This window comes from Mauremys mutica, chromosome 1 (assembly GCF_020497125.1).
Source record: "Mauremys mutica isolate MM-2020 ecotype Southern chromosome 1, ASM2049712v1, whole genome shotgun sequence".
NCBI lineage: Eukaryota > Metazoa > Chordata > Testudines > Geoemydidae > Mauremys > Mauremys mutica.
The window spans coordinates 308,293,362-308,310,543 of record NC_059072.1 but is presented as its reverse complement, the minus strand read 5'-3'; the positions used below and the strand labels follow the sequence as shown (position 1 = coordinate 308,310,543).

The window sequence follows — 17,182 nt, the reverse complement described above, 5'->3', positions numbered from 1 at the left end:
TATCCGGTGAAGTAGACAGCTAATGGATCAAGGATGTGACACTGATGGAAACGAAAGAAAGAAACAATGGAGAAGAAAATGTCTTGTCTGACACTGATGATTTGTATGGGGAGACTCTAGAGGAAAGATCAGAGGAAGGCATTTGACCTACTCAGAGAGAAAAGCAAAGCTGTTTAAGTGATGCAGATGTAACTGAAAACATTTTGCTGTGATCTTTAACAAAAAATTATATTGCAAGCAGCTGAAGCAGCAATAAACTTTTAGCCTGGTTCCAGTGAGCATCTGGCAAATCTGCCTGTCAGCTAACAAGAGACTTGGGTACTGACTAGCTAATTTTGCCTTAAAATCAAGAGGCTGAAGGAGACAAGGTACAGGGTGAAGAAAGTGGCACATTATGTTCAGAAAGATCCATTCAATCTTTCACCCCAACTCCCATAGGAGGAGTATGGCTGATGATATCCCTTGCTATGATGGCACAGGCTCTGCTGTAAGGCTGATCCGCAGCACCTCTATGTACACTCTTGGAGGTGAGCAGCAGAGACTCAATGAATCCTTGAAAAAATGCAAAAGTACCACCAGTATAGAATCATGTGCATACTTCCAGCAGAAAGAAGAAGACAAGGCCTGGATGTACTCCAAGACTCAACATTGCTTGCAGTACTTACAGGATCTATTAGCTTTGAGAAAAAAATACCTTGACAGCATCAATGACTTAAAATCCGTGAACACGACATCAGAAATTTCTCCGGTGTCAACAAAATCCTCCAAAACGGGGAAAAAGCCACTACCCCCACTTCCTACCAGGCACTCCTCTAAGGTACGGGCTATTGTATCTAAGCACAAGAAAATATTCTTGCCATGTGGTTACCTATCATTTGCCTTAACTGCGTAACATGTAGTTGCATAACCTCTGTTGGTTTTCTGTGTCAATGATCTTTATTCAAGATCATGTCCTCTTGTAAGTCCGCTCTTATTGTGCCACCATTTGAAATAGAGAATAATTTAATGTGTACAAGCAGTCGTACAATAGTGAATAAAGATTGGGTAGTACCTGCTGAATTAAATTTGATTTTCTGTGCATCCTGGATGCAAACATAAGAATTAAGATTGAACAGGTATCAACCATAATTTGATGATTATGCGGGATCCTTTAGGATCTAGATTTGACCTAATAACAGAACATTCTGTAAAGAAGCAGCTAACTGCTGCTGCCTCTAGGATCCTGGTGGCTTATCAGATCAATTAGGTGGAGTTTTTCTTAGTCTGAAGTTATCATCTGTGTTATTATTAAGTGCACCAATTATAGCCCTCCACCAAGAGCAAGGAAGAAGTGGGGGATCTGGTTATATTTCATCACTTTTAGAGGTAGGGTTGGACAACAGCCTTTTTTGGAGGACAGCTGGGATGCTTTAATAGATTAAAATGGTGACAGATGCAATTTCGTTTCTTCCCAACTTGGCCACAGACCTTCTGTGTGATCTTAGGCAAGTGACTTCATTGTGCCTCCATTCCCCATGTGTAAAAAGGGGATATTAATACTTCCCTTCTGCACAGGAGTGTTGTGAGGACAATAAACCATAAATACTTAAAAGGCACTCAGACAGTACTGTGATAGGGGCATGGAAATACCTCAATAGGTAGAGAATCCTGGAATGGGGGGAGATGAGAATACATAGGACCTGTAAATACACTTTTGGAGTGATGTGGAGTATGCGTGAGTCAAGATTTATGTAACCTTTTGTAAGTAATGTTTTGGGGGAAATGTGCATGAGAGCAAGAAAGAGGTGGGTGTGTATGAAGTCTGGTAAATGCATCCATAAAAAGATAATTGTGTTCGAGGCTATCACGGCAGATGGCACCTCATGGTTCTCCACCTTGGTTGTTTATAGTTGTTACTGATTGGAGAGCTCAGTAACCCACTGAGATAAGTAGGAGGCTTTCTATTGGCTTTGCACTTTGAAATTATTTACACAGGGTACATTTTTATATTGAAAAACCATGATTTTCACTGAGCAGCCAGGTACAATGTCATCAGCAGCACTAGTTTTGTTGTCACTACGAGTTCCACTGCCAGCCATGGGGACATGGCAAATATTAGTTCTCAATGCTCCATTCACTAGAAAGCTACTGCTAACTAATACACTGGCAGCTGCTTTAGAAACAGAAAACAAAATTTCCCACTTCACTTTCATTATGCTCAGAACTTTGAAGCAGCGCCTTTCATACAGGCTATCTCCAACCACTTTATAGAGTAAAGAATCATACAGTTGCAAAATCAAATGCAGCCTTTCATTTTAGTTGCAGTTTTGTATCTCACGTATCTGAACTGTTTCGTTTGCATCTGCTCAGAAATTAGGCTGATTCAGCCCGGCTTGATTCAGCTAAGACATCAAGCTTCCAGCAGTGGAAAGGCTGCCTGCTCATGCAAAGTGGCCACAATCCCTCCTTTGACAGCAGAGCCACAGCTGGCCTGTGCAGGGCCCACAGTGGGTGCTAGCGGGGTAGATGGTGTGGGGAGGGGACATAGGGCTGACTCATTGCATCCCCTGAGACTCTCTATCAGGAGGGCATTGACCACACTTTGAAGTCAACCTCCCATGGCAGAAGCCCTGAAGGAGAACACTGGTGCAAACGCTGCCTATCCTCCCACAAGGACAAATTCACCTTTGGATATCGTAGCTTCTGCTAGTGCATGGGGGTACAAATTGTGCCAGTGGGGGCTGAATGAAGCCCAAACATTTCTGGCACCAGAGACCATATTTTCTAATGCTCTATGGGCCTGATCCAATGCCCACTCAGATCAATGGCATTTTCACATGACTTCAGTGGGCTTTGGATCGGGACCTATATCTGTATCGTATTCGGTACACTGATGCTCAGTAAATAACGGAGGGGAAGAAGAATTAAGATGTATTGGCAAGGGGAGACAGAGGCATTTGTAAAGAGATGAAGAATCAAGGAGAGGAAAAGATCCAAAATGGGACACACTGAGAGCTAGGAAGAGTGTAGCCTAGGAATTTATGACACACCCTGCCTAAAATTAGTTGGCGTTGGTTCCCTTTTGGATAATGGGAGACTGACAGTCACTGGGGTCACTAACTCCATTGCCATCAGTGGTGGAATTCTACTCTTGTGTAACTGAGAGCAGAATTTGGCCGAGTCAACACAGTGGAAAGAAAACAGTGGTAAAGGATGCAAAACACTGGCTACAGTAAGTACTGTGGAACAGACCTTACAGACAGTGGGTCTACACAGATTCCTTACATTTCCTGAGTAGTGTTATAGTGCTATGTACAATTGAAAATTCCTCTTTAAAAAAAGGGAACTCTGGTTTAACAAACAAATAGAGCGCTCATTTGCCAAGGTCTGGAGTATTACGTCATCTGATTATAGCTGACTAGCTCTTATGTGTGACCAGACTTGATTCCTGCTGGAGTGTTAACTCTACCAGCCACCTGCTCATACATGGATAATGTATGACATCAGCAGGATATGCTGTACAGTGAGTAATTCTCACCAACTCAAGAGGGTCACTCACTGCACCGTAACACTGGCTTTGAAGAAAGGGGTTCTGAAGGACTCAAGAAGTAATCCAGAATACCACGGGTTATTTGGCTGCTTTCTAAATGGTACTTTTTAAACACAGGGATGTATTGTTTTGTATGGCACTATCTGCTTGCATTAACATTATCTTCAGTGAAAATTCATTTCTCTTTCTCTATGTGATGAAGAATTAGTAGAAATGCACTCACCAAACACTGCGGAGGTTTGGATCTGGATCCGAATGTCTGTCTCTATAACAGGCTGAACCAAAGCCTGGGTACTGAATGGTATCTGACCTTTGGGTCTGGATTCAGGCTCAAAGTTTGAACCTTGGGCTCGTCCTGAGGGAAAAATAATTTGTGTCTCAGATGATATTGACAAGAAGTTTTATTTAAACTGTGTTTTAACCACTAAGGGCCAGATGTAATAGCAGTCACTACAGTCAGTAAGTGTGAAGTGGCTGCTTCCTCTTAGCACTCCTATCCATGCAAATCACCCCAAAGGGGTTAGGGAGCAAAGAAGCTACGTCAAGCTTTATTCATCCCCTCACCAGCCCATAGAGCAGAGAGCTGCTCCTTCAAAGATATCGGGGAGAGTCAGGGAGGTAGTGTGGTAGGGACACACTGCTCTCAATAGCACAGTCTGGCCTTAAACTGAGTGAGAACATAGGCAGTTCTTACTTGGGCAGAACTCCCTGGAGAGTCAAGGGGAGTTTTGCCTATACAAACACAGTAGTACATAGAAACTCCAAAAAGTGTTACCACATTGTCATAACTGTTTCAGTTTTTACACAGAGAGCTATTTATTGAAGAGAGTTTTTATTTTTAAACCCTACTGGTTTTCCTTTGGGGTTATCACCACACTATCAAATTGCCTTTTTAGTGGCACAGAAGCCTCCTTCCTCCGTAAATAGACTTTATGCACAAAGACCTCAGTTCCCACATAATGGGCAGATTTTCAGAAAAGCTCAGTATGTTGAGTGCCGAGCAGTGTTTGAAACTCTACCCCTGCGGGTCAGGACAGGACAGTAGATGTTGGCTGACAAGCATTTTTGAAAATCTGTCCCAAGCTATTGGGCCGGAGGGAGGGTGATGAGCATTTGAAAATCTGGCCCATTATTTCCAAGAGGTTCAACCTGTTTGGGAGGCAAAGTCTCTTAATGGGTAGTGCCCAAGCCTGGCATTCAGGAGATATGGTTTTATTGCCGGCTCTACCACCGGCCTGCTGGGTCTTGGGCAAGTCACTTTCCTTCTCTGAGACTCAGTTCCCCATCTGTAAGTTGGGGATAATGATACTGACTTCCTGTCTAAGCACTCTGAGATCTACTGATGAAAAGAGCAATATAAGCGCTAGGTATTATTTTTGGACCATTTTCTTAGCTTGATATGAACTATGAGATGGGCCCAAATAAAATTATCAAATTTTGGGCAGTTTAGATCCAGATGCAACTCCACTTTGTACAGTTCTTTTATTAAAAAGTAGTTCTATATTATTCTCAATGTACTTATTTCTTACACATCTGTTCAACAGATATCAATGGAGAAAAGAGTCCCACAGTCCAATTCAGATGTAAGAGAGGCAATAGCTTTCTTGGACTCGGTGATTGCAGATCTGGATGCAGAGAGATGGCGGAAAGTTCCTGTGACAGATCTCCCAAACATGGATGTTGACTTTGATGGTGAAGTCTATACAGAGCATCTAAAATACAATTACTAAGGGAAGAGAGGTGGAGGCATAAAGGGAGGATGACATTTTTATGATCCACATTTTTTCCAATTTCTACAACGGGTAGTCTTGTTTATAGAGCTGTTAAAAATATCTGCAGAATAGTCCTTATATAATTTTCCTATTATATCTATCTATCGATGACTGAAAGATAGCTTTCTATATAGATTGATCTCTTTCCTCATTCAGAAAAGGTTGGCTGATTTTAGTCAACTTTACAAACCAAAAACTCACCTACAGGCACCACTGTGCAAATAATGGATTTTTTTTTTTGCATCACTGACAATTCAATCAATAAAATTGTTTCAGGTTGATCCAAAAATGATTTTTTTTTTAAATCTGATTAATTGAAAAGTCAGAAAACAAGTAGGTTTTGGTTGAATGAAACATCTTGTTTGCTCTGACAAGAAATGCTTTGTTTAGATTTCAAGCTTCTCCCTCCTGCCTCCCCAGTTTTTTTAAATAAAGCTAAAGGCAATTTTGAAACCAAAATTCATTTGGAATCAAGCTAAATGTTTTGTTTCAAAGAGGTTGAAGTGAAACATTGACTTTTGGGGAAATTTGAGAGGTTCCACCCTCCTCCCCCACTACAACCATTTGCTGAAATTGACACACATTCACAAAATGTTTCAATCAACCCAAATCTGCATTTTTCACTCAGAAAAGTTTTGGTTGAAAGATCCTGCCAGCTCTAACTATAAGCTATAGATAAAGTACAGAAAATTTTATTAAGAAAGTGAAATTCAGAAATTCCTGAAGTAGAAACCATTATGGAACCTTCACTGTGTTACTCGGCATCACTTCTAGAAAGGACCTAATTAACATCTTCCTTTGTCAATTACTAGCTGACCAGCAAGATTAATTGGGAAGCTGTTATTAACTAGAACTATCTTCTCTCTTTCAGTTGCTACCAGCACTCGTGAGCACAGTTTACATTCAAACTGGATTCTCCGTGCCCCTCAAAGGCACTCCCAAGATGCCTTGCAAATAGCAGAGGCAGCAAGCCAGTCTAAGAGAAACAGCCAGAGAAGAACAACAGGCTCCAGAAAGAGATTGGAAAGATATCCGATTTATTTACCCAAAGCTGTGGAAGGGGCATTCAGCACTTTAAAATTTAAACCAAAATCATGTAAGAAGGACTAGCCCCAGCTGGAAGACAGCTATATGGAAAGATAGAATGTGTAGCATTTACTTCTCTTGATAAGCTCTGGCCCGCCCAACACTGCAGCAGGTACATAACAGTGCATGTTCACTGAAGGTTCTTTATGCTGTTTGTATTGTGAGCCATGGCTATTCCAGGTTTGTAGTGACATTGGAACGCAGCTCACTGAGTTCACGGTGACTAACACTGCTTTATCATTGGGTGGAGAGGAAGCTCCAACTTGGCAAGTGTTTTCCAGTGTTGTTATTGGAAGCATTGATTCCAGCATTGCCTGGTACAGTAATTTCTCTCCTGGCTCTAGTGCTACAAAGCAGTTCTATTCATCTTTGGTGAATTTTTGCACCAGGAGTTCCAATATCAGGGCAGCAAAATGGACTTTCCTCATCTTTGCATCAGAGAATTTAGTGCGTGCCATCATCAGTCCCATGACCTGAGAGCATGCAGTGGCACCAATGAGAGGATGTGAAGAAGGCAGCCTTGAAAGGGCCTTAGAAAGAACAGCAATAAGAGCATCAGCATGAGCAGGTTGTAATGTGAGACAATTCTCCCACTGTGTGCTCGGAAAATCAAGCAGATCCTGTACTCTGCTTTCTTATGGAAACTGTTTTGTTGTGGGAGACAGCATCAAGGGTTCCTTGCAGGTGGAGATTTGTGCAATTAATTCTTTTCATAGGTTACAAGAAAAATAAAAATAAAAATTCCTCAACCATTTATTTGAATAGCCAGATGCTGATCAAACCTTACCTAGGTGACGGGAATTTAAAACATTTACACTCACTCCTATAGGTGTGTAATATCTTTGAACAGCAGCATTTGTGAACAAACAGGACATGGACTACTCTCTAAGCCAGGGGGGAAATTATGAACATAAATCCTAGCACATCAGCACTAGGTTACACCCATTACCTGGACATCTGTGTTCATTGAGACCTCCAGTGAACACTGAAAAAAAATACTACAGAGGTGCTCCTAAGAAGGTACTTTTTCCTTAGTCATGCTACATAAACCATTTAGAATTTGTGATATACAGTATGCCTATTTCTCTAACAAATAGCAAAGTAAAACCTCAGGGGCTACACTGAAGCATTCCCACCATGTTGCACTGGCTGTTTGGACCAGGCACTGCCATTATGAGTCCCTAGTTTTTGTCTGAACCTCATCCAGGTTAAAGTTGACTTTCTTCAGAATCTGAAAGAAAAGCAAGTTAGAGTGAGTCTGTTTTGCTCCAATGTCTTTTCTTTCTATTGGCCTCCAGTCAGTACTGATCCTTGCTTTTTGGGCATGAAATATACCATTTTACCTGTGTCTACAATGAGGTGCACTCACCTCTCATGAGCACCCATTTGTCAGGTGCATGTGCCTGCACACACTCTCTCTCTCTGTAGTGGGTCTTTGCTGACTCATCCCTCCAGCCAAGTCACACACACACACACAATCTGTCTGTGAGCAAAAGCACAGTGTAAGCTGGCGTGTCGGGGCTCAACCCTCCTGCTGGGCCGGAGGGGAGCCACACCGACTCGCTCCTTGTCCCCTCTACGTGGGAAGTCCAGACCCTCTGGAGCAGGGGGTCTGGATAACAGCAAAAAGTCTCAATATGAGTCCAGTCCCTCTGGAGCCGGGGGGCTGGATAACGGCAATCAGTCTCAGTATGAGTCCAGGTCCAGACCCTCAGGCAGGGGCCGCACAAGGCACACAGTCACTAAGTATACGCCCCGGCCCTCAGTTAGGGCGGGTAGTCGGACAGCAGTCCTTGGGCTCAGACCTCTGGAGCAGGGGCTGAGCAACAGCAAAGTCAATATAGGCTCAGGCCTCTGGAGCAGGGGCTGAGCCGCAGCAAAGTCAATATAGGCTCAGACCTCTGGAGCAGGGGCTGAGCAGCAGCAAAGTCAATATAGGCTCAGGCCTCTGGAGCAGGGGCTGAGCAGCAGCAAAGTCAATATAGGCTCAGGCCTCTGGAGCAGGGGCTGAGCAGCAGCAAAGTCAATATAGGCTCAGGCCTCTGGAGCAGGGGCTGAGCAGCAGCAAAGTCAATATAGGCTCAGGCCTCTGGAGCAGGGGCTGAGCAGCAGCAAAGTCAATATAGGCTCAGGCCTCTGGAGCAGGGGCTGAGCAGCAGCAAAGTCAATATAGGCTCAGGCCTCTGGAGCAGGGGCTGAGCAGCAGCAAAGTCAATATAGGCTCAGGCCTCTGGAGCAGGGGCTGAGCAGCAGCAAAGTCAATATAGGCTCAGGCCTCTGGAGCAGGGGCTGAGCAGCAGCAAAGTCAATATAGGCTCAGGCCTCTGGAGCAGGGGCTGAGCAGCAGCAAAGTCAATATAGGCTCAGGCCTCTGGAGCAGGGGCGGAGCAACAGCAAAGTCAATATAGGCTCAGGCCTCTGGAGCAGGGGCGGAGCAACAGCAAAGTCAATATAGGCTCAGGCCTCTGGAGCAGGGGCTGAGCAACAGCAAAGTCAATATAGGCTCAGGCCTCTGGAGCAGGGGCTGAGCAACAGCAAAGTCAATATAGGCTCAGGCCTCTGGAGCAGGGGCTGAGCAACAGCAAAGTCAATATAGGCTCAGGCCTCTGGAGCAGGGGCGGAGCAACAGCAAAGTCAATATAGGCTCAGGCCTCTGGAGCAGGGGCGGAGCAACAGCAAAGTCAATATAGGCTCAGGCCTCTGGAGCAGGGGCTGAGCAACAGCAAAGTCAATATAGGCTCAGGCCTCTGGAGCAGGGGCTGAGCCGCAGCAAAGTCAATATAGGCTCAGGCCTCTGGAGCAGGGGCTGAGCCGCAGCAAAGTCAACATAGGCTCAGGCCTCTGGAGCAGGGGCTGAGCCGCAGCAAAGTCAACATAGGCTCAGGCCTCTGGAGCAGGGGCTGAGCAGCAGCAAAGTCAATATAGGCTCAGGCCTCTGGAGCAGGGGCTGAGCAACAGCAAAGTCAATATAGGCTCAGGCCTCTGGAGCAGGGGCTGAGCACTGAGGTGAGGGGGAAACTGCCACCCGCGAGTGGGGTGGCAGGGGGAACACAGGCCCGCCCACTCCACTGTGTTCCAGCCCGGGGCCCTATTAGCGGCTCTCACGGCTGCTGGTCAGTGGGGTCCTGACCGCAACACACTGACATGGGGACCTCAGTGTCCGTAGCCTGACAGGGGTCGGCTATCCCCGGGCTACACTCCATATCCCCCTCGGGGCCTACCTGCACACTTGGATCAGGATCGGGCCAGTCAAAGGTCCTCGGCTCCTCCGGGTCCGGGCTTGGGGGGAGGTCTGGTAGTGCCTCCGGAAAGTCCGGCCAGGCCTGCTCCGGCGGTTCCTCCGGGAAGCAGGGCCGGGGAAGCCCCGGCGGCTCCTCTTCGGGGGGGGCGCAGGGGCGGTCCGGCGGGTGGTCCCAGTACCTGTCACGGGGCGGCTCGGGCGGCTCCTCCTCCTCGTAGTGGGCACGGGGAAGCGGAGGCCAGTCTGGGCAGCTGCCTTGGTTCCTAGAAGGCTCCCGGTCAGGAGCTCCCGCCGGCACGTCTGCTCCCGGCGGCTGCTGGCTCCTGACTGAGCTCTGGCGTCTTCCCTTTATACTTCCTGTCCCGCCCCTTGACTTCCGGGGGGCGGGGACAGGAAGTGGTGTCTCAGCCCACTTGGGCGTCTGGCAAGGAGCTCCCTCTGCTGGACCGGAGGGGAGCCACACCGACTCGCTACACACAGCAAATCCTTTCTGGGGTACAAATCCAACAGGGGCCTTTCTCAGTGCCCTCGGTAACATCTCTCTCAAGTTGTCCCTGCTCTGGTATAGAGAGGTGCCCCAGGGCTCCTTCCGTGGAGGCAATGTCTTTGCCCTCTCAGGTCCTTTCTGGCCACAGCTCTCCAGCTGGGCTGTTGCAGTTCAGTTGCCCTTCTGGGGTGTATCAAGGTCCAGGCCAGTTTCCCAGTGGCTGGTGGGGGTGGAGGGTGGTCCCAGCCGGGGAACCCTATGGATAGCAACTGTGCTATGTCCCTTTATCTAAGCCACACTGCTGCTATAATTCCCTGGGCCACTTCCCCATGGCTCCAGTACATTCTTCACCCTTACCTCAGGGCCTTGTCCTGGTGGAATCCCAGCAGCCAGTCCAGAGCTCCTTCACGTTCCCCCCATCTTCTGCCAGCATTACTCTGTCCAAGGGCTTGTAGCTCCCTCAGCCAGCCAGGCACACCAGCCACATTCCTCCACCTCTAACAAGGAACTAAACTCACTCTAGCCCTGCAGCTCTTCTTATACTAGCCTGCTGGTTCCTGATTGGCTGTTTCTGCCTCAGCCGCTCTAGGCAGCTTGAAGGATCTCTCTACTGCCCTTTCCTGGGGTAGGGTGTGGCAGGGCCTCAGGCATCCAGCAGGGGGCCTCCAGACCTAGTCCACCCCATCACAGTGTCCCTTGTGAATTGGGAAGGTACTTTGCACAACTTCCTGCCATTTCTGTGTTCAGCATTTTTTGCTATACAAGGGACTTGGGTAAAGATCCAGAGGCAGGGACTGCTGATTTAGTCATAAGCATCATGCACGCTGTACCGTAACATTTAGTAGACAGCAAGCATTGTAGATCTGCATTTCTATTGCTTCTTGACAGACTTACTTGACCAGAATTCCTGCCATTGGCTAAACATACTGCAGAACTTATTGAGTTAGGATGCTATTCTTCACCTGATAGGAGAGTGCCAAGGAATCAGCTGTTCGCTGCTGACACCTGCTGATTGAATAACATCCTTTGTTTTTCTTTCTAATGATATTCATGAACTGGGCTTGCTTCTGTTACACTTCAATTCTACATGTTCTTCCTCCACATTCAGTTTAGCCTGTAGTCCTGCCCAATCCAGCAACATAAATTCTGCCAGCATCATCCAGAAAGTCTGATGCCACATTGAAGCAATACATTGGGGTATAAATGTTGCTTTCCTCATTACCCTCATTAAAAACTGAGCCCAAGCATTCATTTAGGTGTTGGGTCATGCCTAGATGATCTTTGATCTCCACCCCATCCTCAGTGTTTAGTGGTCCCACTTCTTATTTCCTTAGCATGAGCTTCGTCATGCACACAACATACAGCATTAGGGTTTGATCTTGCACCCATTGACTTCAATAGGTATATTAGTAGTGACTTTAGTAGGTGCAAGATCAGATTTTTAATGCCTATTGCTAATATCATGGAAGAATTGTGCACATGTAAAAGAGCTCCTTCATACTAATGCTGAGTGCCAGAGCCCCGGAAGAGTTTACTGGTGCGCTTAGGGTGATCAGACAGCAAATGTGAAAAATCGGGATGGGGTGGGGGGTAATAGGAGCCTATATAAGAAAAAGACCCTAAAATTGGGACTGTCCCTATACAATCGGGACATCTGGTCACCTTAGGTACGCTCCTTCAATCAAACCAGTGAGATCTGATAGCGAGGTACATAAACTAGGAGCATTATTGATCATATCTGCACTATATGAGTATTCACACAACACTGATCTCCCAAAGCCCTGTCCCAGCATGCATTAGGCTCAGTAAAACCTGGGACAGATTCTCAGGAGAGAGTTTCTTCTTTTGTTGTTTCAAAGTCCCAATATCCCCGAGGGCACTCCAAGTGACTAGCACTCGTGACACTATTGGACCATAGTATCACAGAGATTCTGTGTATTAATTTCTCTCTCTCACACACACCCCTTTGTTGCTTGCGTGAAATGAAAGCAATAATACACTAAAAATCAAGTAACTTCAAAGGGAAGAAGTCTTCTGAAGAAATCAAGCCTGTGGGACGTAAAGCCACTTTGTTTATATCATCATTCTGCATAAATCATTGGCAGACGCAAAAGAAGTTCAGATGGTGGGTGTGTAATGGAAAGTTGGCAGCTGGACAAGATGTCCACTCCAATTTGAATATTTCAGTGCTGTACAGTTACAGTTAAGACAGAAGGTGTCAGCACAGCCATTGTAAAAGCACGTCCCGGAGAAGTCCTAGGCAGAGCACAAGGAAATACATGTTTAGTTTACTGCTTTAGCAACTTTATATGTTTATAGGAGTAAATTTTATACCAGAACAACTGCATCCCCCCAGAAGGGGGGAGGTACATGAATGTAACTATCATTTTCTAAACTATTAAATTATTTCATACATGATGGAACAGCTTACATGGGAGAGGATGGGAGAGCTCCCCCATATCCCGTATCCCAGTGGGTAGGGCACTCACCTGCAATGAAGGACACCTCAGTTAAAATCTTTGCTTCACATCAGGCCGAGGGGGAAATTGGTCCTGGGTGAGTGCACTGACAGTTATAAGGTTGGCACCACCTCTTCCAGCTGTCTTGTGACTCTAGCTCTTTGTTTTCTGTACTTTTATTTTAAAGAGTGCCCCAAAATGAAATGAGGCAGAATTTTCAGTTTCAGTTCAGGACAAATTAATTTTTGTCCCTGAGGTCTTGGAACCGCCAGCCAGCCAAACAATAAAATAAAATAATTGGCTATTCACCCAGCTGTACTCAGCACCTCTGAAAAAGTCAGGACACTACTTACAGTTCAGTGAATGCGGCCCACAGAGCCAGGGCACAGGTCATTCCCAGAGCTAATACTTCAGAGCCTGACATATAGCGGTAGGAGTTGGAAGAAGGAGCAAGAGCAGGTGAAAAGCAAGAAGCTGGCAACGTGAGAAGACAAACATTCAGACATCAAGAAATGCCCAAAGTTCCGGAGTGAAAGTTGTTCCAGTAACATTAATGCAGTTGCACAGTGCATCCTCTTTTTAAACCTATATTAATAAGGAGGCGTGAGGGACAAACATTTATATATAACAAGAGAAAGAGGAATGAAAAATACTCCATGTTGCTGAGTTAGCTGCCAGAGTAACTTTCACTTTAGGGATTTCCTTTGTGGCACTTGATCCTGAACCCTTAAGGTTGCATTACGGTTAGTTTCTTTACATTTAATTTCCTAGGGATGTGTGTGTGTGTGTGTGTGTGTATGTGTATGCAAGAGAAAGACAGGGGAGAACTCTGACACCATAAATAAAATCTCTCACTAACTGATTTGTCCAATTTACAAGCTCTGTTGTATTGTGACTTCCTTGCTTCACAGATGTGCATTTTTCACAGTCTACAAGCTTTCAAGATGTGGAGTTGATCCAGATTTTTACTGAGTATAATATGAACAGTATCTGCTTGAACAATGGGCAGCACAAAAGATATTGCCCATATTGCTTGATTCTTTCAGATTGGTGTGACACAGCAGATAAAGTCTATTACCAGATTAGCACTGGTTTCTTTTGTGGTGGGAAAACTCATTCAAAATCTATTAACAGGTAGCTCCACCTGACACTCTTTCACTGATAAGTAGTTTGAATACAGTAACTACAGTTCATCATTACTTTTATAATAAAAATGTGGCATGTTTCAAGGCTAGACTAGAGAAACATCCTATAGGGATGACTCAGGAATAGTTATTAGATTAGACCCTGATACAGGGCAATAGACAAGAGGACTCATTAAAGATGCCTTAAAACCAAATGGAGTCTATGGAATCAAAGTTTTAAATTATATTGTTTCTTTAAAGTGAGATTGACAGACCTTACTAAAAGCCTGCACTCATTGAAAGTGACTCACTGCACAGCAAGGAGAGAGAGAGAATGAAATGCGTGAATGAGCTTTAATAGCCAGTGCTATTAACTGACAGCACCCACTAGACATGATCTCATAGCAGCTCTTGCGGGAGATTTCTAGAAATGCAGCTTGAACTGTCCCTCAGCCACATGGTGGCACTTCATTCCTAGCAATTCCGCAGTCGTCATATTTCTGTGATCAGCAAAAGAAAAGGGAAATTGAAGTGTTTTGTCCTAATTGATCAACAGACATTCTGTGTGTGTGTGTGTGTGCATAAACACATACACTACTCATTTTTAATATCCTTAGTTCATAAACATTTATGTTTTAGCAAAGCTTTTGATACGGTATCCCACAGTATTCTTGCTAGCAAGTTAAAGAAGTATGGGCTGGATGAATGGACTATAAGGTGGATAGAAAGCTGGCTAGATCGTCGGGCTCAAAGAGTAGTGATAACTGGCTCCATGTCTAGTTGGCAGCCAGTATCAAGTGGAGTGCCCCAAGGGTTGGTCCTGGGGCCAGTTTTGTTCAATATCTTCATTAATGATCTGGAGGATGGCGTGGACTGCACTCTCAGCAAGTTTGCAGATGACACTAAACTGGGAGGAGTGGTAGATATGCTGGAGGGTAGGGATAGGATACAGAGGGACCTAGACAAATTAGAGGATTGGGCCAAAAGAAATCTGATGAGGTTCAACAAGGACAAGTTGCAGTGGGGGAGTTTTAGGTTGGATATTAGGAAAAACTGTTTCACTAGAAGGGTGGTGAAGCACTGGAATGGGTTACCTAGGGAGGTGGTGGAATCTCCTTCCTTACAGGTTTTTAAGGTCAGGCTTGACAAAGCCCTGGCTGGGATGATTTAGCCGGGGATTGGTCCTGCTTTGAGCAGGGGGTTGGACTAGATGGCCTCCTGAGGTCCCTTCCAACCCTGATATTCTATGATTCTATGATTTTATTTGGCAGTTTCCAATTTACTTTAGCTCTTTACGTGAGTTTCCTCGTTCTTCTAAGGAGATTTCCCTTTGAAATGAATGACTGTGACACCACAGGAAAAACTGGAGACATCAGCAAATCCTATCTGAGCTGCTGACCAGGCACCTCACCTCTCATTTTGCAGGGGAAGTGCATTGGACATTAGTAAAGGCGTTTTAAAAAGTGCTTTTGGGTTCACAGGGAAGAGAGAGCTGGATTAAAAATAGGGAACCAAGAATTCAAATCCTCAGTTTAATGTTGAGATGAACCTCAGCCACAAGGTTCAGTCCTGGCTCTGCAGTTCCCCGAAGTCCGGAGCCAGAGTTTTAACTCAGACAGTTATTTTGATATGAGAGAGGCCTAGTCAGGTCAAGAGTCAAACTTCCAAAAAGTTTTGGTGCTGTTCAAATACAGGGTTTCAGTCTGGGCTTCCTTCTAATTTAATGTATGAAGAATTATGTCCTGATTAAAAAACAAAAAATGACCTTTTTCTGCAAATCTTGTGCCATGGGGAATGACAAAAGGAGAAGGGGATTGATGGCTAATAAAATATCTTGTTTTATTTACAAGTCGGCTGTAGCTTAAGCGTCCGGTTAGGTATTTAGATTGATCCATCATATTAAAGTAAAAATATGGTGGATCAGTCTAACTACCTAACTGATGCATCACTTTTAATGCAGTTTCAAAGATACAGGGCCAGTTTTTGTCCTCGGTTCCAGTGTCAAGGGAATGGAACAAACGGAATACATCCAGCAAGAGCAGAATTTAGCCAACAGTTTCAGCCATTCAGTGCATTGAGGTTACACATTTAGAGCCAGATTTTCAAAGAGATTCAGGTGACAGGTGGAATTTTCCAAAAGCGAGTAAGCAGGTTAGATGTCTATCTGCAGCTTTAGCTATCTAAATACCTTTGAAAAGCTGACCTGTAAGACCAAATCTAGAGCCAGCAGAGGCAGATGCAATTGCATTTATATCCATGGGATTACACTCACTGACAACAGGTTTGATTCAGGCCATAGCTTCAATTGTCAAGATTGCAAATGCAAGTTGTGTGAGCAACATAATACTAACAACAGCCTATCCTGCAGCGTTTGTAAGATTTCTACTCCCTTTGCACAAGGTTCCTGCTGATCACCCCATCCCTGTAGGGAAGCTATTTCTTACTGATGCTCCCAAAGAATAGGGACACCTCAGGATAAGCAACACTTATTGGAATGACACGCCAATATTAGAAATGCTGCTGCTGTGACATTCTCAAAAGTACCTCTGGCTGCATCTGTTCATCATTCATAAACTGAATTATCTGAAAGGGGCTGCCTGTACATGGCAGCATGGCATTTTCGATGGAGATTTTCTTGTGATAAGATCTCATCACTCATCTCTTTCCTCAGGGTAAGATTTCAAACTTGTTATTACACATCCAAGTATGATTTAAGGGCCCAGAGTCTGATCTCTGTTATGCCAATGTAAGTCTGGAGTAATTCCATTGATATGGTGAGACTAGACAGAGTTGAAGACCCAGCATGGACCAGGGTAAGAGGAGACAGAAAATACTGTCCTTACAGGCACACACTCACTGCTCTCTTTGGTTATTGCACGGCACTCGGATATTAGGGTGACAGGCATTTCTAAGGTATCTAAGACAGATACAAACATATAGCACTGACCCCTATATGGATAGGGCTTAAACGAATGATCAACAAACTGTGAATCTGTAGTTCAAGCACATTGCATGAGAGGCTGAGCCAGCTGAACAGCTTCAGGCTTTTACATTAAAATAGTAATTTCCACCTCAGCCTAAACCCCACTTTTCCTCTGATTATCTCAGTGCTGGACTTTCTGCACTGTAATGTTAAGCTCTGCTTGGAGACATACACGGCAGGGTAAATGATTAGTTTCTGATTTCCCTGTGGATCTTTCTGTTTTGTGTGCGATGGGCTCTATATAGTCCAAGTTGATGTGTTAAAAAAACCCAGACTCTCGCTGGTGGTGTGATGAAACAACTCCCTCACTCCAGCACAACCTAGAGCACCTGCCCTGCACAATCGGCGAGCAGACAGCAGCACCATGGTAAGCGTCTTTCAGCATTACTCTTCTTTTTTATGTTCAATACCTAGTTTCTCAAGCAGATTTAAACACTAACTATACTGTGTTTTGCTACTAAAATATATTTGTCTTTCAATCAAGTCTTCAGGCTGACATAA

At 44.9% G+C, this 17,182-nt stretch overlaps 1 protein-coding gene across 1 annotated transcript; it reads left to right on the top strand.

Moving 5' to 3' along the window:
• Window positions 1-394: 394 nt before the first annotated feature.
• C1H13orf42 (chromosome 1 C13orf42 homolog) lies at window positions 395-6,411 on the top strand. Its single transcript, XM_045025908.1, has 3 exons — window positions 395-817; window positions 5,074-5,221; window positions 6,173-6,411. Exons 1-3 carry the CDS (start codon window positions 395-397, stop codon window positions 6,409-6,411), a joined length of 810 nt encoding a protein of 269 aa, XP_044881843.1.
• The last annotated feature ends 10,771 nt before the right edge of the window (window positions 6,412-17,182 follow it).

What these genes read in the sequence shown, in the direction of transcription:
- C1H13orf42 (XM_045025908.1), top strand. Translation starts at nt 395, where the DNA reads ATGTTCAGAAAGATCCATTCAATCTTTCACCCCAACTCCCATAGGAGG. An exon ending in CTACCAGGCACTCCTCTAAG is followed by an intron (nt 818 to 5,073) that starts GTACGGGCTATT and finishes TCTGTTCAACAG; the next exon opens with ATATCAATGGAGAAAAGAGT. An exon ending in CATGGATGTTGACTTTGATG is followed by an intron (nt 5,222 to 6,172) that starts GTGAAGTCTATA and finishes TCTCTCTTTCAG; the next exon opens with TTGCTACCAGCACTCGTGAG.